Source organism: Pongo abelii, chromosome 2 (assembly GCF_028885655.2).
Source record: "Pongo abelii isolate AG06213 chromosome 2, NHGRI_mPonAbe1-v2.0_pri, whole genome shotgun sequence".
In the NCBI taxonomy this organism is placed as follows: Eukaryota; Metazoa; Chordata; class Mammalia; order Primates; family Hominidae; genus Pongo; species Pongo abelii.
Window position 1 is genome coordinate 147,970,943 of NC_085928.1, and position 27,473 is coordinate 147,998,415.

At 40.0% G+C, this 27,473-nt stretch overlaps 2 protein-coding genes across 22 annotated transcripts in view; one reads left to right on the plus strand and one right to left on the minus strand.

Moving 5' to 3' along the window:
- The window catches only part of ESYT3 (extended synaptotagmin 3), a 45,251-nt gene extending 39,951 nt beyond the window's left edge, over positions 1-5,300 (plus strand). The window contains exons 20-22 of one of the 5 annotated variants that reach the window (XM_063721625.1): positions 1,595-1,700; positions 1,815-1,864; positions 2,190-3,789. In XM_063721625.1, the coding sequence (XP_063577695.1) occupies positions 1,595-1,700; positions 1,815-1,864; positions 2,190-2,226 (193 nt within the window). In that variant the 3' untranslated portion in view covers positions 2,227-3,789. 5 annotated transcript variants of the gene reach the window in all.
- A 14,549-nt stretch (positions 5,301-19,849) lies between these two features.
- CEP70 (centrosomal protein 70) overlaps positions 19,850-27,473 on the minus strand; it is a 104,187-nt gene continuing 96,563 nt past the window's right edge. For 13 of the 17 annotated variants that reach the window (XM_054550209.2, XM_063721523.1, XM_063721519.1 and 10 more), the window contains 5 exons: positions 26,247-26,393; positions 25,907-26,075; positions 25,618-25,732; positions 23,532-23,611; positions 19,850-20,580 (listed from right to left, as the gene is read on the minus strand). In XM_054550209.2, the coding sequence (XP_054406184.1) occupies positions 20,519-20,580; positions 23,532-23,611; positions 25,618-25,732; positions 25,907-26,075; positions 26,247-26,393 (573 nt within the window). In that variant the 3' untranslated portion in view covers positions 19,850-20,518. 17 annotated transcript variants of the gene reach the window in all.

Consider the following 27,473-nt stretch of genomic DNA (forward strand, 5'->3'; position numbering starts at 1 on the left):
CTCTGGTAGTAAAAAGATTTGAATGTTCAAGTATTTTTTTGATCTGTTTTAATTCCAGCAGTTAAACATTCCTTGAGCCTGAGGACCTAAAGTTTCCTCTAAAGCTTGAAGCTCTTTGGCCTGTCTTCCCTCCTGCAACAAAACATAGGTGATGGGTAGAGGAGATGCCCTCCCCTTCTCCACAAAGGCTTGTCCACCTATGTCCTTGGGGACAAGGGTGACTCTAATCACATTCATTGCTTTTGATAGGCCAGTGGTGGCAAGTCTTACCCCAAATATTTTTATTCTTAGAAGTCTGAATCTCATCAGCGTGTACCTTCTGCTTCAGGGTTCTAAAAAGACATTTCTAGCCAGCTTAGGAAAATATTACATTTCATAATTTTCCTGGCCAATAACTTTTTTAAAAAGGGTTACACTGAGTCCTCTTTGGGCCATGTCTAAGAACTATTATGTTCCTTCAAGAGCTACACTTTGAGTTCATCAGTATCAAGAAAAGGGTATGAGGAAGACAGACTATTCATTCAACATTTACTGAATGCTTTATGCCAGGCAGCATCCTATACTCTAGAGCCACACAAGTAAGAGATTTTGCCCTCAAAGGGAGCTCTGACATAATTATAAAAAGATGTCAAAATTGTGGTGTGGTAGCTACTACATGGCTAAGGGATTAAAAAAATTATGTGGGAATATATGAGGGAAGAGGTTTAACATTTGACTTTTGTGACAAACCTAAATCTGTTACTAATTCTCAAAAGTAGGACAGCAAGATAAGCCTGGACTATCTGGAAGGCAGAGTTGGCAACCTCCACCCTAAAAATAAACCTAAAAGTAAGAGGTTTCCTCTGCCTTACTCCATAGGAGGTGGCCACTATTTTCCATGCAACTGCAGCAAACCTAACTGTTCAGTGTTCTAGCCCTTAGCTGGTAAGAAAAAAACTGAGAAGGGGGTTGAGGTGGTCCTATGAATAGGTACTGTTCAGGGTGAGGAGGGCCAGCTAAGAGAGTGGTAGCCAGGGGTGGGTATGGTGGCTCACGCCTGTAATCCCAGCACTTTGGGAGGCAGCGGCAGGCAGATTATCTGAGGTCGGGAGTTTGAGACCAGCCTGACCAACATGGTGAAACCCCGTCTCTACTAAAAACACAAAAAATTAGCCAGGTGTGGTGGTGCATGCCTGTAATCCCAGCTACTCGGGAGGCTGAGGCAGAAGAATTGATTGAACCCAGGAGGCGGAGGTTGCGGTGAGCCAAGATGGCGCCATTGCACTCCAGCCTGGGCGACAGAGCGAAACTCCGTCTCAAAAAGAAGAGTGGTAGCAAGGGGTAGAATTGGAGAAAGATAGATGCAAACTAAGCCACAGCAGTCTGAGGCACTTCTAGGCAAACAGCCTCTTAATACTTCTGGGTTTTGTGAACAACACTGGACAGTGATTATCTGTAATAATGATACATTGTGAGTAGTTATGAGCCAGTCCTGCTCTAGGTGCTCCTAATAGTCTGTACCTTCTGTTTTAGTAGGGAAATGGATGAAGCACTTTAGATTTTCAAGAAAACTGAATGAAATGCATAATTCTCACTTCCTTTTTGCTTCCTAAAGATTTGAATTTTTTGTTCCCATGGAAGAAGTAAAGAAGAGGTCACTAGACGTTGCAGTGAAAAATAGTAGGCCACTTGGCTCACACAGAAGAAAGGAGTTAGGAAAAGTAAGTACAAGAGATATTTGATATACCAAGGAGATTATGATCAATTCGCCTTATCCCAATTTCTTTCCTTAATGCAGTGTTTTGGAGGGGAACTAATTATTTGTGATTATTTAGGTACTGATTGACTTATCAAAAGAAGATCTGATTAAGGGCTTTTCACAATGGTAAGTGTGCCCTTCCATTTTATCACTGTTATCCTGCTATTCAAGACAGTTTTCGCTTTTCAGTACTGTTTCAGCTCCTTTGGTTATCCAGAAGGGTGGGAGATGAACACCTTTATTTAAGGCTTTACTGCCTGCAGATCTCACTGATACCCTAAAAGACACCTGTAAACTCTAGCCTTAACCCTGAACCCTGGCTGGCCAACTTACAGAGCGACAGGTTCTGCTGGTCTTACAGAGGCCCAGGCAGGCAGGACTAGGCAGTTTGTCCTGTTACCACAACACACTGCCATTACTAACGTTAAGTCCAAACCTAACTGTCTTACAGGTATGAGCTGACTCCAAATGGACAGCCCAGAAGCTGATGATGAGAATCCTTATCACTCACCTTTATATTAAAATGTATATATATATGTATATATTTTTTCCTTTGGATCACTTACATCAAATATATATTTTGTCATTTAAATCAGAACCACCACTTGAAATTATATACATATAATTCTTGTGTGGAATTTAACTCCATGACTGAATAGCATAAGGAAGAGGTTATTTAAAAGCAAGAACTACTTTTTTTTGGTTGGATTTTTTTGTTCAAGTCCAGAAAGAAATGTTATATTTGTGCCTACTAAATTATCCAAACCTCAGTGTTTATATACTTAAAACAAGTGCCACTTTTTAGTAGGTAATTATATACCATCTGATTTAGGACTTACCTGAATGTATGTACCAGAAAGTGTCCTGCCTCTGGCATAGGGGCTGGGGGAGGTCTGTTTCTGGAGCCACTACCAGCATTCCTGGGCAGTGACTGGCCAAAGGGAAGTTACTTTTTTTATGGAAATACAAAGTGACCCAACTCAAAACTGCCAAGAGCTAACACTGCCAAAGCCCTTCTGGCTGCCACCTGTGGTACTTGTATGCCTGGAGATTTGTTCTTTTATTTGACCTGGAGCTAAAAATGTGTTTCCCTACTGACAAAAATGTTATACTGATATACTTAAATACCTTGAGTTAAATACTCTTGTGTAGTCTAAGGGCCAAACTCCAGCATGTAGCATTACTTCCATAGGAAAATGCAAACCAAGTTCCAAACCCAGGTCTATGTCTGACTCTCATAGCAAAGCACTGGATACTGCTGAAGAGTGTCACCATCAGAGAAAAGGAAGCTTTCAGATAAGTTTAGGCTATTCACCTTTTCTAAAGAGATGGTTGGTTCACCTAAATAACATGTTAAAAGCAAAATATGGAAATTATATACTTAAACAAGCACCTCTTTTACATTTCAGACTTTACAAGACCAAACATACTTCTCATCCCCTCTAACATTCCTGGACCTCCTCTTCTCTCTTACCAACTCAGACGACACTACCTGCCGTCAGTTTTCTGTCTCTGCCTCTGCCTTCACTGCCACTTTTCTGAAGCAGGGCAACATTCGAGAACAAAGTTTTTGTCATGTTACTCTTATTCCAGTTTACTGCCACCTTATTCACATGCAGATGTTCTATTCCAGAATAGTCCAAATACTGTGCTCTGCTGACTCAAGTCCTGTCTCAAACCTATTTCCTCTATTAAGTCAGTCAATCCATAGTGAAATGGACTCTTCCCACTGCCTGTAGCATTTACTGTTGATACTGAGTATTTTCCATTTTAATAGTTCCCAGCCTTTACAACACTAAGTTTTAAGAAATATGTTGATTAGGCACCTGCTAAGGTTACATGCTAAGCAGCTACTTATATTGTATTTGGTATTTAATATTTGTTTACTCTCCAACTGAACAGTAGGGAACAATTCAAGCTACTCGAATTGTTTTTCACCCTCACCATCCAAGACCGTGTTAAGTACATAGAAGATGCATGGTGAAATGTTTCTGCTGAGGTTTCTATTTTAAATGGCAAATTCTCATAATAAAATGGAGCATTGATGCCTACCCTGTCTACCTTATGATGGCATTCTAATTGCTCCCTAAATAGACAAGTGCCTTGAAAATGGAGAAGCACCAGAGAAAAAAGGGAATGTATCATATGTACATCGAAACATTAGCAACCCTAAAACAGCTAATCAAAATGGCAGTTAAGTGAAAACCTACCCCTCTTCTTCCAAACTTAAACCACATACATTTATTTTAAACATGGTCAATTGAACCGTTTTTACCTGTGTCAGGCAACACAGGTAAATACCTGGTGATGGTCTGAAGAGGAGTTAAAATGTTGAAGGGAACCAGAATTTTAGTACACACCAGACAGGAGGCAAGGTTATATAGGCACTGTGTGAGGGGCAGGGAGCCTGAAAAGTTGTTAATACCTTGGCTGCCACTGAGGACAAGAATTGGTTTTCAGCAATGGGTGGAAACAGTAAGCTAATATGCAGGAGCATAGGGTCTGAAGTTAGTTAACATCATCTTGGTACAGAAACCCCCAAACCTAAGACGGAATGTGAATATTAGTTTAGAACTTGGAATCCTGTGAAGCCTTGATGGAGGCAACCATAAAATTGGCCCCACAGGGTTGCCACTCCCATCCAGGGCACATGTGCGACAACTGCAGCAGACGGCTGTCACTAAACGGAAACTCACGGGCAAAAATTATGAAACAAAACAAAAACAGACTTTTAAAAAAATATAAAGTACACAGGAATATCAAACTGAAAAATAGCCATAGATAATATTTCAGCAAGAAGGAAAGTGTACCAGTAAGGCAGAAATAGCATGTGAGAGGCAGTGGAGAGCAAAGAAATCCACAAAATACGTTGGCAAACCTAAGCAAGTTTTGATGATTGTTCACAAGATATAAACAAATAACCAAAGATTTTTGCAAGGGTTCAGAAACATAGTAGAACTAAAATGTTAGTACTAACAACTAAGAAAGGGCAGCTAGCCTGATTCAGAAGAAAGTATTCAAGACCATATCTTATTTAGGAAGCTAAAGATACTTATCTTAAAAATATAACTCTGTGTGAGTCACTAATTCATTACCTCTCAGCTTCAAATTGACGTCTGTCTCCTTTGCTCCTTTCCCGGCGGGCTTGATGTTTGGCTTTGCCAATATGGAAGGACACTCTATATCAGGAAGAAGGGGCTTTTCTTCTGATGTTTTCCATGGCTGCTAGCTAATTGGCATACAGAGCTGTTCTCAATCACCTAAGTACCCCACAGTTTACCCTTGGCTCATGCCCTAAGAACTATGGCCTTCATGTTTTATCAGCAGGCAACACCTTTTGGCAAGTTCCTTAGCCACAAGTGGGTTGCATGGTCCTATGGCTGCCAGAGGAAGTCTAAATCTCAGCCTGGTAGGGAGGCACTTAATTTCTAACTTCCTTTCTTGTTCACTCTCCCTTACCCCTGGGGGGAAGGGTCTGCATCCCGAAGTTGATATTCTGTATCCCCTAGAGTCCACTTCTACCCCATTTAGTAGTAAATATAAGAATTGCTAACTAGTAAAAGGTGGTTAAGTTTTTCATGTTTGGTTACCTGTGCAATGTGGTTTCTGTCTCCTAAGTATGTATTCAAAATTGCAAGATAACTATGAAAATAGAGTAATAGCAGAAAGCCAATAAAGTTGATATATACAACTTCCAGATTAGCAGTGAAGAAGAAAAGGTTATAAAGAAAAATCAACCCTGCAAAAAGTAGGAGGGGAAAGCAAAGAAAGACATAATTAGACAATACAAAAGATGGTCAAGAGACTTCTAAATATATTTGTAATTACAATAAACACTATTAAAATCTAGAATGTCAAATAAAAGTAAAAAGCAGTTATATGCTGTTTATAAGAGGTTCACATCAAACAAATGTTGAAAGTAAAAAGATTAAAAGATTCATCCAAGAATCGTTTAGATTTCTGTTTATATTAATGGCAGCAAACATATTAAGAAACAGATGCTCCCTATTGCCACTTCTATTCAACAATGTATTGCAGCCTGAGTAATAGGGCAAAAAGAGGTACATCTAACCAAAACTTCTATGTGCAGATGATATGATCATGAGCATGAAATCCAAGATAATCTAAATTGCTAGAATTAACCAGAAAGTCTTCAGCAAGCTTGCTTGATACAATGTTAAAAAAAACACTGTGTAGTTCTGTTCCCTAAGAGAAAATAAGTGCATAAAAATATCAATCTATATGAATACATTCAACAACCCCTATAAGAAAACTAAAATTTTTTAAATAAATGTTAAAGTAAACCTAAAATGGAGAGCTATGCCACGTTTGAGGTTGGAAAACCCAACAAATGCCATTTCTCTCCAAATTATATGTTTAATGAAAGCCCAACAAATCAACAGGTTGTGTGTGTAACTTGATAAGCAGATTCAATGTACATGGAACTACAAAGGGTAGAAAGCCGCCTACTCAACGCCAAAGTTCATTTTCAAGCTGTAATAACTAAGACAGAATGGTACTAGTGCAGGGAGCCAACTGGGCCAAAAGAACAGAAAAGAGCCCAGAAACAGACCCATTCACAAATAGATACTCAATTTATGACAGAGGTAGCACTGTGAACAAAGGGAAAAGATAGACCTTTCAATAAAAGGTGCTGGGACAATTGGATATTCATGTGAGAAAATACGAAATGGTCCTTTACTCATATCACATTCAAAAATCAATCAACTCCAGGTATATTAGACTGTGTAAAGCAAAACTATACAGCTGTAAGATAATATAGGAGAATAATTTCACAACTTGTGACTAAGGCAAGATTTCATAACACACAAAGAGCACTAACTAAAAGACCACACATCTCTCCGTGAAAATTAGGTACTTCTGTTCATAAAAATAAACTATAGGCTGGTGTGGTGGCACACACTTGTAGTCCCAACTACTTGGAAGGCCGAGGTGGGAGGGACCACTTGAGCCCAGGTGTTCAAGGCCAGCCTGGGCAACACAGTGAGATCCCATCTTTTTTTTTTTTTTTTTTTTTTTGAGATGGAGTCTCGCTCTGTCACCCAGGCTGGAGTGCAGTGGCATGATCTCAGCTCACTGCAACCTCCGCTTCCTGGGTTCAAGTGATTCTCCTGCCTCAGCCTCCTGAGTAGCTGGGACTACAGGCACGTGCCACCACGCCAGGCTAATTTTTTGTATTTTTAGCAGAGACGGGGTTTCACTGTGTTAGCCAAGATGGTCTCGATCTCCTGACCTCATGATCTGCCTGCCTCAGCCTCCCAAAGTGCTGGGATTACAGGCATGAGCCACCACGCCCGGCCGAGATCCCATCTCTTTAAAAAACAAAACAAAAACACTATGGGAGGGCCGGACACGGTGGCTCACACCTGTAATCCCAGCACTTTGGGAGGTCGAGGCAGGTGGATCACGAGGTCAGGAGATGGAGACCATCCTGGCTAACACAGTGAAACCCTGCCTCTGCTAAAAATACAACAAATTAGCCGGGCATGGTGGCATGTGCCTGTAGTCCCAGCTACTCAGGAGGCTGAGGCAGGAGAATCACTTGAACCTGGGAGGCGGAGGTTGCAGTGAGCCGAGATCCTGCCACTGCATGTCTCAAAAAAAAACCAACCAAACAAAAAAAAAAAAACAAACACTATGGGAAAATGGAAAGATAGGTCACAGAATGGAAGAAGACATTTGTAACACATATAGCTGTCAAAGGGCTCATGTCCAGAATATATAAGTAATTTTTACAAATTACTAAGTCAATCCAATAGAAAAATGGGCAAAAGACACAGAAGCACTTCAAAAATGACATACAAAAGTCCAATAAACAAAGGAAAAATTGCTTAACTTCATTAGTGATCAGGGAAATAAATACTAAAATGACAATAATAGCTTTATACATTGGCAAAAAGGATGTGGAAAAGTGGGAGGTTTCATACACTGCTGTGGGAGGAGTATAAATGGGTACAACCACTTTGGAAAATAGTTTTGCATTTTCTCCTGAAGTTGAAGATAACATTCCCTACCAAAGTCACCACTTTGTACACCTCCAGAAGCTTCATTCACGTTGTTATCTATAGAAATGCTACTGCCTCAAGTTGTACAGTAGTACATGGCCTGTATGACTATACACATTTCCCCTTTGTTTCCCCTATGACCCAGTTGTATATATCTCAGTTCTGGATATATACTCTAGAAAACCTGTATACAAGTGTATGACGATGCACGTTGATAGCAGTACTATTCACAGTAGCCAAGAACTGAAAATGACCCAAATGCCAACTTCTAGTAGAACAAATGAATTGTGGAATATTCATAGATGGAATACTGTAGAGCAATGAAAACAAATGACCTGAACCTAACAAAAACAACATGGATGCACAGTACAAACGTAATACTGAACGAAATAAATATTTTTAATATACACAATATGATGCCAGTTTTATAAAAACAGTCAAAACTACATTGGTTTAGGCATATACAGACACACAAAAGTGGCAGAGCTATTTGGAAAAAAAACCAAGGAAGTGATAAAAGTCAGGATAATAGGAGGGAGGGGAGAAGGTGGGGAAGGATTACCAGGGGCAAAGAAAACTTTTGGAATGATGAGTATGTCTGTTAGATTGTGGTGATGATTTCACAGGTGTATAGTATATATCAGAACTTATCAAATTGTATGTATACTTTGAATATGTACAGTTTATTATATGTCAAGGATACATCAATAAAACTTTTAAAATCAACATTTTACATTTTAAATATTGTTAATAACTGCACTATTCTTATTTATATTTTTAATAATAAAAATTGGATAAAAGTGGATCTGATAGGGAAAGCCTAAAGCTATTTCTATTAGTGGCACTATCCTTCTCAGTGGCCCTTGAGGCACCTTCAATAAAGCCCTAGCCCTCTGAAGAAGAGTTTGAAAACTTCTGTTTTAAACTAAGTCTTAACCACACCACAGGCTCTTAAGCCGGCTGACAAAATTTACATTAACTTTTAAATTACATTTCTTTCCAAATAGTCTCATAGCAATTTCCTCTAATAATTTTTTTGGAGATACATGCAAACTTTGATACTGCCAATAATTTTTAATTTTCAATTTTTGTGGGTACATAGGTATATATATTTATGGAGTACATGAGATATTTTTATACAGGTCTGCAATGTGTAACAGTCACATCATGGAAAATGGGAGTAGCCATCTCCTCAAGCATTTATCCTTTGTTTTACAAACAATCGAATTATACTTTTAGTTATATTAAAATGTACGACTGAATTATTTTGACTATAGTCACCCTGTTGGGCTATCAAACAGTAGGTCTTATTCATTCTATTTTTTTAATACCCATTAACCATCCCCACCTCCCCTCCATCCTCACCCCCACTACCCTTTCCAGCCTCTGGTAACCATCCATGAATTTAATCATTTTGATTTTGGATCCTACAAATAAATGAGAACATGTGATGTTTGTCTTTCTGTGCCTGACTTGTTTCACTTAACATAATGATCTTCCAGTTCCATCCCTGTTGCAAATGACAAGATCTCATTCTCTTTAAGGCTGAATAGTATTCCATTGTGTATGAGTACCACATTTTCTTTATCTACTCCTCTGTTGATGGATACTTAAGTTGCTTCCAAATACTGGCTATTGTGGACAAACATGGGAGTGCAGGTTATCTCTTTGATATACTGATTTTCTTTCTTTTGGGTAGATATGTAGCAGTGGGGTTGCTGGATCTTACAGCAGCTCTATTTTCAGTTTCTTGAGGAACCTCTAAACTGTTCTCCATAGTGGTTGTACTAATTTAGATTTCCACCAGCAGTGTACAAGGGTTCTCTTTTCTCCATATCCTCACCAGCATTTATTATTGCCTGTCTTTTGGATAAAAGCCATTCTAACTAGGGTAGATGATATCTCATTGTAGTTTTGATCTGCATTTCTCTGATGATCAATGATGTTGAGCACATTTTCATATGCCTGTTTGCCATTTATCACTTCTTTTTTGACAAATGTCTCTTCAAATCTTTGCCCATTAATTGGATTAGATTTTTTTCCTATAGAGGTGTTTGGACATACAGCTTATATATTCTGGTTATTAATCCCTTTGAGAGGTGACAGCATGCTGGCAGTCCTCACAGCCCTCGCTCGCTCTCAGCGCCACCTCTGCCTGGGCTCCCACTTTGGCGGCACTTGAGGAGCCCTTCAGCCCACCACTGCCCTGTGGGAGCCCCTTTCTGGGCTGGCCAAGGCCGGAGCCAGCTCCCTCAGCTTGCAGGGAGCTGTGGAGGGAGGGGCGCAAGTGGGAACTGGGGCTGCGCGTGGCGCTTGCGGGCCAGCTGGAGCTCCGGGTGGGAGTGGGCTTGGTGGGCCCTGCACTCGGAGCAGCCAGCCGGCCCTGCCGGTCCCAGGCAATGAGGGGCTTAGCACCTGGGCCAGCGGCTGCAGACAGTGTACTGGGTCCCCCAGCAGTGCCAGCCCACCGGCGCTGCACTCAATTTCTCACCAGGCCTTAGCTGCCTTCCCGCAGGGCAGGGCTCAGGACCTGCAGCCCGCCATGCCTGAGCCTCCCACCCCCTCCATCGGCTCCTGTGTGACGGATCCTCCCGGATGAGCGCCGCCCCCTGATCCACGGCACCCAGTCCCATCGACCGCCCAAAGGCTGAGGACTTTGGGCGCACGGCGTGGGACTGGCAGGCAGCTCCACTTGCAGCCCTGGTGCGGGATCCACTGGGTGAAGCCAGCTGGGCTCCTGAGTCTGGTGGGGCCTTGGAGAACCTTTATGTTTAGCTCAAGGATTGTAAATACACCAATCAGCACTCTGTATCTAGCTCAAGGTTTGTAAACACACCAATCAGCACCCTGTGTCTAGCTCAGGGATTGTAAATGCACCAATCAGCACACTGTGTCTAGCTCAGGGTTTGTGAATGCACCAACTGACACTCTGTATCTAGCTACTCTGGTGGGGCCTTGGAGAACCTTTATGTCTAGCTCAGGGATTGTAAATACACCCATCAGCACTCTGTATCTAGCTCAAGGTTTGTAAACACACCAATCAGCACCCTGTGTCTAGCTCAGGGATTGTAAATGCACCAATCAGCACACTGTGTCTAGCTCAGGGTTTGTGAATGCACCAACTGACACTCTGTATCTAGCTACTCTGGTGGGGCCTTGGAGAACCTTTATGTCTAGCTCAGGGATTGTAAATACACCCATCAGCACTCTGTATCTAGCTCAAGGTTTGTAAACACACCAATCAGCACCCTGTGTCTAGCTCAGGGTTTGTGAATGCACCAATCGACACTCTGTATCTAGCTACTCTGGTGGGGCCTTGGAGAACCTTTGTGTTGACTCTCTGTATCTAGCTAATCTGGTGGGGATGTGGAGAACCTTTGTGTCTAGCGCAGGGATTGTAAACGCACCAATCAGCGCCCTGTCAAAACAAACCACTCGGCTCTACCAATCAGCAGGATGTGGGTGGGGCCAGATAAGAGAATAAAAGCAGGCTGCCCCAGCCAGCAGTGGCAACCCGCTCGGGTCCCCTTCCACACTGTGGAAGCTTTGTTCTTTTGCTCTTTGCGATAAATCTTGCTACTGCTCACTGTTTTTATGAGCTGTAACATTCACTGTGAAGGTCTGCAGCTTCACTCCTGAAGCCAGCGAGCCCATGAGCCCACCGGGAGGAATGAACAACTCCAGACGCGCCGCCTTAAGAGCTGTAACACTCACCGCAAAGGTCTGCAGCTTCACTCCTGAGCCAGCGAGACCACAAACCCACCAGAAGGAAGAAACTCCAAACATATCCGAACATCAGAAGGAACAAACTCCAGACGCGCCACCTTAAGAGCTGTAACACTCACCGTGAGGGACCGTGGCTTCATTCTTGAAGTCAGCGAGACCAAGAACCCACCAATTCTGGACACACCTTGTCAGATGGGTAGTATCGGGGGAATCCACCCCCAATATTTCAATGTAGGTTCTATTTTCCCTAAGTGTCGGCCAGCTGAGAAAGAGAAAGAGTACAAAGAGAGGAACTTTACAGCTGGGCCTCCGGGGGTGACATCACATATCGGTAGGTCTGTGATGCCCACCTAAGCCTTAAAGCCAGCAAGTTTTATTAAGGATTTCAAAAGGGGAGGGGGTGGAAGAACAGGGAGTAGGTCACAAAGATCACATGCTTCAGAGGGCAAAAAGGAAAACAAAGATCACATGCTTCTAAGGACAAAATCAAAAACTCCTGATAAGGGTCCAACAAAGATCACAAGACAAAGGGCAAAAGCAAAGATCACAAGGCAAAGGGCAAAAACAAAGATCATAAGACAAAGGGCAAAAACAAAGATCACAAGGCAAAGGGCATAAGCAGAATTACTGATAAAAGTCTATGTTCAGCGTTGCACATATTGTCTTGATAAACATCTTAAACAACAGAAAACAGGGTTCGAGAGCAGAGAACCAGTCTGACCTCAAATTAACCAGGGCAGGGGTTTTCCCCACCCTAGTAAGCCTGAGGGTACTGTAGGAGACCAGGGTGTATTTCAGTTCTTATCTCAACTGCATAAGACAGACACTCCCAGAGCGGCCATTTATAGACCTTCCCCCAGGAATGCATTCCTTCCCCAGGGTATTAATTATTAATATTCCTTGCTAGGAAAAGAATTTAGCAATATCCTCCCTACTTGCACATCCGTTTATAGGCTCTCTACAAGAAGAAAAATATGGCTCTATTTTGCCCGACCCTGCAGGCAGTCAGACCTTATGGTTGTCTTCCCTTGTTCCCTGATAATCGCTGTTATTGTTCTTTTTCAAGGTGCACTGATTTCATATTGTTCAATCACACGTTTTACAATCAATTTGTACAGTTAACACAATTATCATCGTGGCCCTGAGGTGACGTACATCCTCAGCTTACAAAGATAAAAGGATTAAGAGATTAAAGTAAGACAGGTGTCAGAAATTATGAAAGTATTATTTGAGAACTGGTAAATATCCATGAAATCTTCACAATTTATATTCCTCTGCCACGGCTCCAGCCGTTCCCTCCGTTCAGGGTCCCTGACTTCCCACAACAGGGTAGTCTGCAAATATTTTCTCCCATTTTGTGGTTTGTTTTTTCACTTTGTTGACTGTATCCTTTGCTGTGGAGCAGCTTTTTAACTTGATGTGATCTCACTTGTCCATGTTTGCTTTGGTTGCTTCTGCTTCTTGGATATTACTCAAGAAATCTTTGTCCAGGCCAATGCATTAGAGATTTTCCCCAATGTTTTCTTGTAGTAGTTTCATAGTTTTGATGTCTTAGATTTGTCTTTAATTCGTTTTTATTTCATTTCTGTATAAGGTGAGAGTTTGGGGCTTATTTTCCTTCTTTTGCATACGGATATCCAGTTTTCTGAGCACCATTTATTGAAGAGACTGTTTTTTCCCCACTGTATCTTCTTGGCACCTTTATCAAAAATGAGTTCACTGTAGGTGTGTGGATTTGTTTTTGTGATCTCTATTCTGTGCCATTGGTCTATGTGTCTGCTTTTATGCCAGTACCATGCTGTTTTGGTTACTATAGCTCTGAAGCATAATTTGAAGTCAGGAAATGTGATTCCTCCAGTTTTGTTCTTTCTGCTCAGGATAGCTTTGGCTATTCTGGGTCTTCTATGGTTCCATAATACATTTTAGCATTGTTTTTTCTATTTCTGTGAAGAATGTCACTGGTATTTTGATAGGGATTGCATTGAATCTGTAGATTGCTTTGGGTAGTATGGATATTTTAACAATATTAATTGTTCCAATCCATGAACATGGAATATCTTTCCATTTTCTGGTGTCCTTTTCAATTTCTGTCATCAGTGTTTTATAGTTTTCATCATAGAGATGTTTCACATCTTTGGTTCAGTTAATCCCTATTTAATTGTATTTGTGACTCTTGTAAATGGGATTTACAAGAGTAAATTTCCAATTTCTTTTTCAGATTGTTTAGTGTTGGCATATAGAAAGTCTACTTATTTTTTGGCCTGGCACAGTGGCTCATGCCTGTAATGCCAGCATTCTGGAAGGCCGAGGTGAGTGGATCACCTGAGGTCAGGCATTCAAGACCAGCCTGGCCAACATGGTGAAACCCAGTCTCTAGTAAAAATACAAAAATTAGCTGGGCATGGTGGTGGGTGCCTGTAATCCCAGCTACTCAGGAGGCTGAGGCAGGAGAATCACTTGAACCTGGGAGGCGGAGGTTGCAGTGAGCCGAGACTGTGCCATTACACTCCAGTCTGGGCGATAAGAGCAAAACTCCGTCGAGATGAGGGGGAGGGGGAGGGAGAGGCAGAGTCTACTTATTTATTTTTTTTTTGAGATGGAGTCTTGCTCTGTCACCCAGGCTGGACTGCAGTGGCGCGATCTGGGATCACTGCAAGCTCCGCCTCCTGGGTTCATGCCATTCTCCTGCCTCAGCCTCCCGAGTAGCTGGGACTACAGGCACCCACCACCACGCCTGGCTAATTTCTTTTTGTATTTTTAGTAGAGACAGGGTTTCACCGTGTTAGCTAGGATGGCTACAATCTCCTGATCTCGTGATCCACCCACCTTGGCCTCCCAAATGCTGGGATTACAGGCATGAGCCACCATGCCCGGCTATCTACTTATTTTTGTATGTTGATTTTGTATCCTGCAATTTTACTGAATGTGTTGGTTCTAGTTTTTTGGTGGAGTCTTTAGGTTTTTCCAAATATCATATTCATCTGCAAATAAGGATAATTTGACTTCTTCCTTTCCAATTTGAATGCTCTTTCTTTCTTGTCTAATTGCTCTAGCTGGGACTTCTACTACTATTTTGAAAAACAGTGGGCAACCTTGTTGTGTTCTAGATCTTAGAGAAATGGCTTTCAGTTTTTCCCCTTTCAGTATGATACTAGCTGTGAGTCTGTCATATATGGCTTTTATTATGTTGAGGTATGTTCCTTCTACACGCAATGTTTTGAGGGTTTTCTTTTTAATCATGCAGGGATTTTGAACTTTATCAAATGCTTTTTCAGTATCAATTGAAATGATCATATGGTTTTTGCCCTTCATTCTGTTGCTATGATGTATCACATTGATTGATTTGCTTATGTTGAATCTTCCTTGCATCCCTGGGATAAATCCTACTTCAACACAATGAATGATCTTTTTAATGTGTTGTTAGTTTGCTAGATATTGTTGAGGATTTTTCCATCAATATTCGTCAGAGATACTGACCTGTAGTTTTTTTTTGTTTGTTTTTTTGCCACCTAAGCCTCCCGAGTAGCTGGGCCTACAGGTGCACACCACCATGCCTGGCTAATTTTTGCATTTTTTGTACAGACAGGGTTTCCCCATGATGGCCAGACTAGTCTCAAACTCCTGACTTCAAGTGATCCACCTGCCTCAGCCTCCCAAAGTGCTGGAATTACAGGTGTGAAGCCACCACACCTGGCCTAGTTTTCTTTTGATGTGTCTTTGGTTTTGCTATCAGGTTAATACTGGCCTCACAGAATGAGGTTGGAAGTATTCCCTTCTCCTCCATTCTTCAGAATAATTTGAGTAGAATTAGTGTTAGTTCTTCTTTAAATGTTTGGTAGAATTCAGCGGTGAAGCCAGTGGTTCTCAGGCTTTACTGGGAGACTTATTACAGCTCAGATCTCATTACTTGTACTGGTTTGTTCAGGTTTTGGATTTCATGTTCATGGGTCAATCTTCGGAGGTTGTATGGGTCTAGGAATTTATCCATTTCCTCTAGATTTTCCAATTTATTGGCACATAGTTGCTCACAGTAGCCACTAATAATCCTTTAAATTTCTGCAGTATCAGTTGTAATGTCTTTCATCATCTCTGATTTTATTTGAGTCTTCCTTTGTTAATCTGACTAAAGGTTTTGTCAATTTTATGTTTTCAAAAAACCAACTTTTGTTTCATTGATTTTTTGTATTGTTTTCTTCATTTCTAATTCATATATTCCTGTGTTTATTATTTTTCTACAAATTTTGGGTTCAGTTTGCTCTTGCTCTTCTAGTTCTTTAACCTTTTCCTGTTTAGAAAAAAAAAAAAAAGTGCAGTTCGCTGCCAGTGCTCATTCCATTTTACATAAACATGCTCTTTGAGGCTGAGGCAAATCTGACTGATTTTCAATGTGAAAATAAAATATAAAAACTGTTCTTGTAGTTGTTTCTAAACAAAACTAACGTCAGAATCATTGGAATCATGAGAATCATCTATTTCAGAAAAATCAGATTCGTCAAACAAATCTTCAGCCAACACCTGTTTGAGAATGATCTTAACATCACCTGTAGGAATGCTACATTTTCTAGGATTTGACAATTTCAGCAGCTGATAATTATTGCATTTTGTAAATGGAAATACCACTACTAAAAACAGAATGTTATAATGATATATTTTGTTTCCAAAGTAAATATATTACAGCAATGTGAAAATAATAAAAATGAGCTATTTCATGGCAAAGTTATCTTAAGGTAAACACTGCAGCTGTAAGGACCCCTGGCAAGTATTCTCAGGGCAAATGGGAAAAGAGTGAAGATGCATCATTAGGTTATTTGAAGTTTTTCTTATTTTTTGATGTAGGCACGTATAGCTATAAATTCCTGTCATACATACTACTGTTTTTGCTGTATCGCATAGGTTTTGAGATGTGTTTCAAGAAAATTTTCAATTTCCTTCTTAGTTTCTTCATTCACCCACTGGTCATTCAGGGACATACTGTTTAATTTCTATGTGTTTGTATAGTTTCCAAGATTCCTATTGATTTCTACTTTTAATCCATTGTGGTCAGAGAAGATGCTTGTTATTTCAATGTTTTGAATGTTTTAAGACTTGTTTTGTGACATAACATATGCTCTATCCTTGATAATGATTCATGTGCTGAGGAGAATAATTTTCAGTATTCCTCAGCCTTTGGATGAAATGTTTGGTAAATATCTATTCGATTCATTTGTCCCACAGTGCAGATTAAATCTGATGTTTCTTTGTTGAGTTTCTGCCTGGAAGATCTGTCTGATGCTGAAAGTGATGTGGTGAAGATGCCAGCTGTTATTGTATTGGGATCTCTCTCTCTTTAGCTCTAATAACATTTAGTTTACATATCTGCATGCTCCAGTATTAGCATAAGTATTTACAAGCATATCCTGTTGCTAGATTGACCCCTTTACCATTATATAATGACATTTTTGTCTTAGTGTTTGCCTTGAAATCTATTTTGTCTAATATAATTATAGCCACTCCTGCTTTATTAGCTTCTAATAGCATGGAATACCTTTTTCTATCCCTTTGTTTTCCATCTATGTGCATCTTTATAGGCTAAATGTGTTTCTTGCAAGCAATAGATCATTGGGTCTTGTTTCTTCATCCACTCAGCCACTCTTTGTGTTTTGATTGTAGAGTTTAGTCCATTTACCTTCAATGTTATTATTGATAAGTAGGGACTTACTCCTGCCATTTTGTTGTTTTCTGGTTGTTTTGTAGTCTTCTTTTCCCTCTTTCCTTCCTCCCTGTCTTTCTTTTAGTGAAGGTGGTTTTCTCTGGTGGTATGATTTAATTTCTTGTTTTTTACATTTTTTGAATCCATTTATTTTTAGATTTGAGGTTACTGAAAGGCTTACTGCAAGTTATAATTCAATATTTTAAACTGATGACAACACTGATTGCATAAACAAGCAAAAATAAAATAAAAACTCTACGGTTGATCTCTTCCAGCCACGCACCCCCCACCACCCCGCCCCACCATGGCCACCACCACTGGGACTGCATTGGATTAGATCTGAAGCCAGCACAGCACTGGGTCTTGCCCAAGGCCCACTGTAACCACTACTCGACCACCACCTACCTCTCTCTCTGTCCCACGATGGCCACCACCACTGGGACTGCATTGGATCAGACCTGAAGCCAGCATAGCACCTGGTCTTGCCCAAGGCCCGCTGTAACCACTACTTGACCACCACCTACAGTCACTCAAGGCCCTAGAGTTCTACAATCAGCAGGTGGCAAAGCCAACTAGGTTTGTGTATTTCCCTTCAGGGTGTCAAGTTTCCCCAGGCCCTGGGCAAGTACAGAGATGCTGTCTGGGAGCCAGGGATTAGAGTCAAAAACCATACAATTTTGCCTGATGTTCTGTTCTACTGTGGCCAAATTGGCACTCAAATCACAATATGAAGTCCTTCCTGCTCTTCCTTCCCCTTTCCTCTGGCAGAGGGGCTTCTCTCTGTGGCCACCACCACCACTGGCACACAGGGGGTTCTGCTAGACCACCACCAATGTTCACTTAAAGCCCAAGGGCTCCTCAGCCAGCTTGTGGTGAATGCTGCCAGGCCTGGGACTCACCCTGAAGGGCAGTGGGCAACCAGGGCAGGGTCCAGAAATGCTGTCCAAGAGCCTAGGCTTGGATTCAGGGACCCCAAAAGCCTCAGGGACCCCAAAAGCTCTATTGTGGCTGAGCTGGTACCTAAGATGACAAGACAAAGTCCCCTTTACTTTTCCCTCTGCTTTTCTCAAACAAGAGGAGTTTTTCATCATAGCCACCACAGTTGGGAATGTGCTAGGTCACACCTGAAGTCAGCATGTCTCAGAGCCCAAGGCCCACAGCATACCATCTGGGAATTGCTGCTAGTAATTCACAGCCCAAGGACTCTTTAGTCAGTAGGTGATGAATCCTGCCAGAACAAGGTCCTGCCCTTTAAGGCAGTGGCTTCCCTATTGACCCAAGGTGTGCCTAGAAATGTTCATGAGCTAGGGGCTGGAATGGGGGCCTTGTGACTCTACCCAGTGCCCTAACCTACTGTGGCTAAGCTGGTATCCAAGATGCAAGGCAAAGTCCTCTTTACTCTTTGCTTTCCTTTCTTTAAGCAGAAGCAAGGAGTCACTTTCATTGCTGCCTGCCTGGGGTTGGGGGAGGAGTGGTGCAAGAACTCCCTTAGCTGCACTGGCTGGTGTCTCCCTAGGTCATGTATCACCCTAGTCCCCTGGCTCTGAGCCCATCCAGCCTAGGAGTTGCCTAGGAATTAACTGCAATCTTTGTGTCCTAGACTGCCTTTCAAGTTTACCTAGGACCCCAGAGCACTTTGGCCCACGGTGGCAAGGCTTGCCAAGAAACTCAAGTTCTGATAGCTGGAATGGACAATTCTACTCTGGCTAGGTCTGGTCCAAATGCTCCCTCCATGCATTTGCGCTGGCTTAGCCCAGCATGGCTTTACTCTCCACTATGGCAAGGCAGCACTGAGTTCAATGTGAAGTGCCCCAGTTGCTGTGCTCTCCCTCCCGCAAGTGCACAGACTCAGACCCCACAGTGCAGCCACTGCCAGGGAGTCAGGGAGGGGTGGCATCAGTGATTCAAAGCTATCTCTCTAACCCTCTTCAATGCCTCTTTCAGCAATATGAAGTTAAAACCCATACTGTGATTGCTCACCTGATTTTTGGTTCTTGTGATGGTGCTTTTCTGTGTGTAGATAGTTGCTAAAATTTGGTGTTCCTGCAGTGGGGATCAATAGTGTAGGCTTCTATTCTGCCATCTTGCCCTGCCATCAATTTCTTGGACTAATTTAATCAATTCATAGTATTTACATTATTGAATATCCAAATACTTTTTGTATCCAACCCTCAAGACACAAGTTCTTCCACAAATTGTAAGTTAGTGTTTAGAAATGTAACTGCAGGCTATCATGACAAAGAATTTTAAATCTAGAAGGAGGCTATTATCTTATGTCTGATCCCTAAGGTCATAACACCAAGGATGTGGATGCTTGTTTGCTGACATTTACTCACCATTCCACCATGCTGCTTCCTGGAAATGTGTTATAATCGTCTATATGCCCACCAACCAGAATGACAGAGAAATCTTCCTAGACCTGCTGCTTATAAAAGTGGAGAAGAATAGTCCAAAGTGGCTTGTACTCATGGGTATGAGGCAGAACACTGACCCTTAAGAAAACGTGACTAAATATTGAGAATACAGAACAAACAGAAGGCAGCAAGTAAAGTACTCTTGCAGAAAATGCAGCAAGGATGTACAAGTTGCCCAAGGAAGGTTCAGCCTAGGAAGAGAATATGACTCATTATTTGTCAGTAATATACAAGCATATCACTGAGGACACTTATGTTTGGAAATTCTTTACAAAAATTTTATTTGAGATCTCAAGTCCTTATAAAAAGTGCGTTACATCAAGATTGCAAAAGACACTTTTTAAATGAGAGACTTCTATCTACTCATCCATTTTACCCTATGATGCATTTCCTACCCTAACAGAAATGATGAAACAGTTTTTCTTTCTTCCTTTTCTTCCTCCTGCTTTGAAAGGGCAACTGCCATGAGGGGTACCTTAACAGAATGTGCCAATTAATCCTTGCCAGGAGAGCAGTAGCTTCCTACTGGCTAAATTTAGAGAGCCCTTGGCATTCTTTGGTGTGGCTCAAAGATTACTACAACCTGAATCTAAAAGATTGCAACCTACTACTTGCAATCTGTCTCCCTGGGCTCCTCTTTTACTCACAAACTCCACTCTAAAACAACCTTAAATTTTAAGCACTCAATAATTGCTTAAGAAATGAAGGGATCTAAAGTTAATTACCTTACCCTTGCAACTATTTTCTGTATAAGAATCTCAAAGTTAATAAAAATTATAGAGATGAAGAATGACCTAATACTAAGAAGGGGATGAATTCTGAGAGCAAATACATTTTACAACCCTTGTCTCAAAATAAGATCAATCCTACAAAATACAAAATGTTAAGAATACAATTTACACAGTAAAAATGATTTGATTTGTTTTCAGTATGAAAGTACTTTTAATTTCTTTACTGCAGGTACAATGGCATCCAAGTCATCAATTTCTGTAATACAAAAACAGTAATAATAAAAAAGAGTAACTTTTTCTAGTGGTAAACTCACATGAAACAAGAACCTATATGCAAAGGCAAACCCCAAACATAAAGGCAATAATACTGGTGCTTTTGTGTACATGAAGTTTTTCTCCAACAGTGATGATAGATTATCACTGATTCGGATACAGATGCTTCACAGGGGCTCTGTTTACATAAGTTACCACATACCCACAAGTACCCTCTGATTCTAGTATTAACTTCATTAGCAGCATGCCCTTATTAACAGATCCAACTGCCCACATGTGTGATATGTTAGTGTCTCATTAGATCTGTATCACTACACGGGTGCATCTACATGATGAAATCCCAGGTAGTGGCGTCTCCTCCCTGGGTCTCCATGTGAGGACTTAGGAATTTCTTCTCATAGAACAGTCTTGTCCTCTTTAATTTTCTTGGGAAGATTTCTTAGTAGTGGATCATTCTAAGATGAAAGGTATCTGCCAGCTGATGCAGTGGCTCATGCCTATAATCCCATCACTTTGGGAGGCCGAGACGGGAAGATCATTTGAGGTCAGGAGTTTAAGACCAGCCTGGCCAACACAGTGAAAACCCACCTCTACTAAAAATACAAAAATTAGCTGGGTGTGGTAGTGGGCACCTGTAATCCCAGCTACTTGGGAGGTTGAGGCAGGAGAATTGCTTGAACCCTGGAGGCAGAGGTTGCAGTGAGCTGAGATTGCGTCACTGCACTCTGGCCTGGGTGACAGAGAGCAAGACTATGTCTCAAAAAAACAATTATCTGCCTAATCAAAAAGAGAGCCTCATCGAGTGTACAAACCTCAAGTGCAATGTATTATAGAGCTTAGCCTGGTCCAGCTTACCAGATAAACCAATCCAGGCTCTTTTTTGACAGGCTCTTTCTGAATTTGATTTTTCTTCCTAAGACTATCTTATTCCAACCAGCCTAAGTTAGAATTCACTCTCTGAAGCTCCTGGCCACCAAGGGAGCAAAATCTTTTCTCATTATCTAGATCCCAGCCCTACTTAAGGTAAGCCACAATGGCAGGTTCTCTAGATACCCACACTTTTTTCTAGCTTATTCTGTTAAGCCATCGTTAATAAACGCGTTCCTTTACATAAAACGTGCTTTCTTGGATTCCAACTCTCTCCATTGTGTAGCTGGATCTTGGTTGCTCTTCATTTAGCCTACACACATAGCCCATGCTCTCCTACTATTCATTTAGTTCTTTAAGCTCCCGACTTCAGTCAGAATACTTGTCTGAACCCACTAACAAAGCATCAAGATATGGGAACAGAAACAATATAAGCAAACCTACAACAGAGAATTTGTTTACAATTCCCTTACACTGTGGTAAGGTACAAGATCAAGGTATTCCCTGACTCTGTCCCCTGCCCATTCTGAAATTACACCTGTTTTCTCATTAAGTGAGAAACCTGCCTTACAAATGAACCTCACAGCAAAGGACCTTGGCTGATATGGGAATTTCCTCAGTCAATCACACCACTTACATGAGAAAAAGAATGGATTGTTTTTTTACTCGCTAAAGGTACTCTCTATGTCTGTTACTCAGTATGCCACCCTGCACCTACATGCTTAGTGACACCTATTAATTAAAAAAACCATCATGTTTGCCAGATTTAACTTTCCCAATGTTAATGTTTAACCCCAGAATTTCAACTTTGACCAAAATACAGAATTCATCTCCAGAGAAACCTGGCTTTCTGAAGCAAATGATCTTTATGAACCATGCTGAGTGTCATAATATCTGAAAGGAAGTTTCTATAGAAGCATTCTGAAACAAGTGTTACCAGCACACCCTATTAAAATATGTTTATTAATGTGCCAAATATTTATGAATGATGAGAACATCACTGCTTAAGTTAATAGCAATCCCAAAGCAAGTAGAATCATATTATTCTATGAAACCAGGCTCTTCAGGATATCGGACAACACACTTATACAGTTTCATACCTCATCTCAAGTTTAACTTTCAAATTACATTTTCACTTGCTGTGATCTTTTTAAATATGAGGACAAGCCTAAAGCATGCTCACTCATTGTCTCCCTTGCTTCCCCAGTGCACATAAGACTGGTCACAAAACTTCCTTTATGTTCACTAGGCTATATATTCTAATTAGATACTTCTTTCACTTATTCTTCTTATCAAGTTTTCATTGACTCATTCCCTTATTTTCATACCAAGCTTCATCTCCTCTTCTAAAAGCAAAGAACCATTCTTTAAAAAAAAAAAAATCTTTCAAATGAGCTATACAGAAAAAAGAATTCACTAGCAAATAAATCACTTTAAAACTTTAAAAATCATTCTTAATAGTAAGATAAATAATTTTATAGCCATATGTAATTATATTTAAACTAGATAAGGTCTCTATTTTGCCTTATGACTCCTAAGCAAATTTTTTCCTTTTAGGAAACACTACTACTAATGAAGCCCTCAATCTGACCCTCAGTACAAGTGTAATATTTCATCTTTTCCTTTCCACAGATATTTATGACTTTATGTTACTTCATATCACCAGAAAGGAAATATTATTTGTATATTTAAAAAATTTTGTAGATAGGTGGTATCTTAAGAAAAAAAAAGAGGAAGGAAGACCCTCTAAAATCATAAATCCTAAGAATATTTCTCATTAGACAATGACAGAGCCAGGGTTAAACTAGGCATGGCCGGAATGATGCCATCTCTCATGATAAGGTCCTCCAACAAAGGTAGTTCCTATTGCTGTTAAGGGTCTATGTTTCTGTTCTATGGACTAATTCCAACAAACTCTAACTGCTTGTAAGGAATGTGTTTCCAGAACTGTTAGTGGTTTCCAACCACTAGGTAAAAATACTAATCCAGTGACTAAGGAACAACCTTTTCTTAAATGCACTGACATTTTAAGACTCAAAATTTAACCATCACCACCAGAGATCTTACCTAAGATTTCAAGTAGATCATTAGTAAATGCCTGAAATGCTGGGAAAAATTCCTCGTGTTCTTCCAATTTGTAGATAATGCTGTTTAAAAAATGCACAATTTAAACCTGATTTCTAATTTAGGGTTCTTGCATCTGATTGCAAACAGAACATTTTCAAAATAGAAACTATATTGCTAATTTAAATATAAACTTAATGATCATTTACTACAGTCCTTTCTTTCTGAGCTTTTTGTTAACCTAATATCACTTTTCTTAAAAAAGCATTTCAATATCAATGTAAAATTTATTAAATTCATATATAACATTCTTTTTTTTTTGAGACAGAGTCTTGCTCTGTCGCCCAGGCTGGAGTGCAGTGGCGCTGTCTCGGCTCACTGTAAGCTCCGCCTCCCGGGTTCACGCCATTCTCCTGCCTTAGCCTCCCAAGTAGCTGGGACTACAGGTGCCTGCCACTACGCCCGGCTAATTTTTTGTATTTTTAGTAGAGACGGGGTTTCACCGTGTTAGCTAGGATGGTCTCGATCTCCTGACCTCGTGATCTGCTCACCTCAGCCTCCCAAAGTGCTGGGATTACAGGCGTGAGCTACCGCGCCCGGCCAATATATAACATTCTTAACATGGCAAACTTTCCATTAAGCTCAAGGCTTCTTAGACCATGCTTTTACAGCATTTTCTAAAAATAATTGGCTTTTACACCCAGTATCCTATTAAACATTAAGAAAAAATATCAGGCTGGACACAGCGGCTCATGCCTGTAATCCCAGCACTTTGGAGGCCAAGGCAGGAGGATCACTTAAGGTCAGGAGTTCAAGACCTGCCTGGCCGACATGGTGAAACCCCACGTCTACTAAAATACAAAAATTAGCTGGGCGTGGTGGCGCATGCCTGTAACCCCACCCACTCAGGAGGCTGAGGCATGAAAATTGCTTGAACTTGGGAGGCGGAGGTTGCAGTGAGCTGAGATTGAGCCACTGCACTCCAGCCTGGGCAACAGAGTGAGACTCTGTTTCAAAAAAAAAAAAAAAAAAAAAAAAAAAGAAAAAAAATCAGTAGTCAGTAAAACTGTGGGAAGGAAGAAATAGGCCAATAGCAAGATATATGTTCCTTTTAAAAGCACCAAGTATCAGATTATGTAAGGGTTTTTCTAGGAAAACTTGCAAAACATATGGTTTATGTGGTATATATTGTGTGTTTCCCTTCACATATGCTGTAATATAAAATTGGGGGTCAGGTGTGGCGAAAGTTGCTTTAACTATAGCTACAATGTCTTGATATTTTCTAAAAATACCAGGTTTTATGTTATAGATGCCTAGTCTTTTAAAAAATCCTCAACGTTTATCTTCTAATCAAATAAATATACTATTAATGATTATTCAGTGGTCTATGGTAGTGTCCTAAAAATAGAACTTATTGATACGATCAGAACTTACATGATGTTGCTAACAAGGTTTGAATTTCTCCATATATAATATTTCCTGAAAACAGGCTTATGCTGAAGAGTACCTGACCTTCTTTATAGGCCTTACAATCTATTTTTATCTTGAAAATATTTGGCATTTCCTCCATCCCTAAGGGTTTGAGATTATCTTACATTTTCAAGTTACTTAAAAGATGCTATTCCAAGGCTGGGCATGGTAGCTCACACCTGTAATCCCAGCACTTTGGGAGGCCAAGGCAGGCGGATCACTTGAGCCCAGGAATTTGAGACTGGTCTGGGCAACATGGTGCAACCTTGTCTCTATCTCTCTATACACACACACACACACACATACACACACACACACAAATTAGCTGGGCGTGGTGGCATGTGCTTACAGTCACACATACACAGAAAAGATGCTATTCCAAACAGGGAAGGTAAATAAGTTTTGAAAGTCTTTAATTTCACCCCTCCAGGAATTCTGGATACTTATTTTAATTTTTATTGTTTAGAGACAGGGTCTCACTGCGTTGCTCAGACTGGATTTAAACTCCTGAGTTCAAGTGATCCTCCCACATCAGCCTCTCAAGTAGCTGGGACTACAGGCGTGTGCCACCACACCCGGCCATTCTGGATGATACTTTGTAAACTTTTAAAACAAATACCTCTGGAGGTCTTCAGGTCCTAATACCTGCATAACCTGCTCATTCACATCTTCATTAATCAGCCTACAGAGTTTTCCAACAGTGCTTACTAGCACGCACAATGAGGATGAACTATCTGCAAAAGAGAAATAAAAGGATATTTTAACAGAGAATTTTCAAAATTACATACATCAAACATTTCATGCTTCAGTTATCCTCAATTTTTCACTTAAACATTTTTTAATCTACTTTTTGTTAACTTATTAAAAATTTTTAAATGGGGGCCCAAAATGACAAATTAGGTCATCACCTAATTCTAAGAGTTCTTGGAGGTTTCTCACAGCATTGTTCATTTCTCCAAGCCTAGTATAAACTTCATTCATTCGGGGATAGACTCCATTTAAAGAAGGCACATCAAATAACTTTTGGAAGTGAGAAACAATAGCTTGCAAAGTTTGAAAGTTTGGCATATTGCTGTCCTGTCCAAAAAAGAGGTAAAAAAGAAAGAGTCCATTATCTTAAAATAATCCCAAATAAAAACTTTTAAAAGACAAATAGAACTCTAGTAGAACAAATATTAACATCCACATCAATTTATCAGTTTTTGAGATAAGAGAACGTTAGAAGGTGACCATTTATGTAAGTATTACCTTTTCCTTATTTTCAACTTCTTCCAACATAGTATCTACTATAAACAACAAATCTTCAACTTTGATACCTTCATTTTCATCCTGCTTCTTCAAATTATGCCAAGGTACCAGTTCTGCAGATAGTGTTTTCAAGGACTTATACAAATCCTTTATAACAAAAGAAACTATATGGTGTTATTGATTTAAATAATTTCTATAGTAACATAATAGAACATAATTAGTAAAATTATGTTTTATAATGTTTTATAAAATTAATAAAACATAACTACACAGGTTAAAAATATATATGTAACCATCATTATTTTTTAATAAAAATACTATTACCAATTTAGAACAAGTCAGTTAAAATTAGGTTTCTCCAGGTAAACACAGGCTTTACAGAAAACATTATATATTGATTATTCTGAATCTGAGTGCTCTAAGTAATTTTATGTTATTTATTATTGTTCCAAAATATTTCATTATTTTGAATTGTTGATACACAAAGAATAAACTTGCCCTTGAATTTTGGTTTTGAATATGTTATATAACAGTTTTATTGAGATGTAATTCATATACCATAAAATTTACCCTCATTAAGTATACAATTCAGTAGTTTTAATATTTTCACACATGTACAAACATCAGCACTATCCAATTTCAGAACATATCCATTACTCCAAAAAGAAATCTCAGACCCACTCAGAGTCCTTCCTTCCCCATTTTCCCTTCCCTGCAGCTCCTAGGGTTAATCTCTAAACTATTTTCTGTTTCTATGGATTTGCCTATTCTAGGCATTTTGCATAAATGGAATTATACAATAAGTAGTCTTTTATGAATGACTTCTCTCACTTAGCATAATGTTTTTGAGATTTATCCATGTTATAACATGTATCTCCAGGCAATTTTTTAATGTGAAAGGTTCCCTAAATTTATTCTACATTATAATACTCCACTTAGTTTTCTTGGCCTAGTTGTGGTGCCCTAATTGATTTTAAACTGTGCATAATGGGCAAGGCTACTGAAAGTTTAGAGCTCTAGACTGATCAATCGACAAATATTCAGAATCCCTAATCCAAAAATCTGAAATGCTCCAAAATCTGAAACTCTGAGCAACAACATGACACTCAAAAGAAATGCTCATTGGAGCATTCTGAATTTCGGATTTTTGGATCAGCGATGCTCAAATGGCATATATTCTGCAAATACTCCAAAATCTGAAAAAATTCTTAATCAAAATACTTCTAG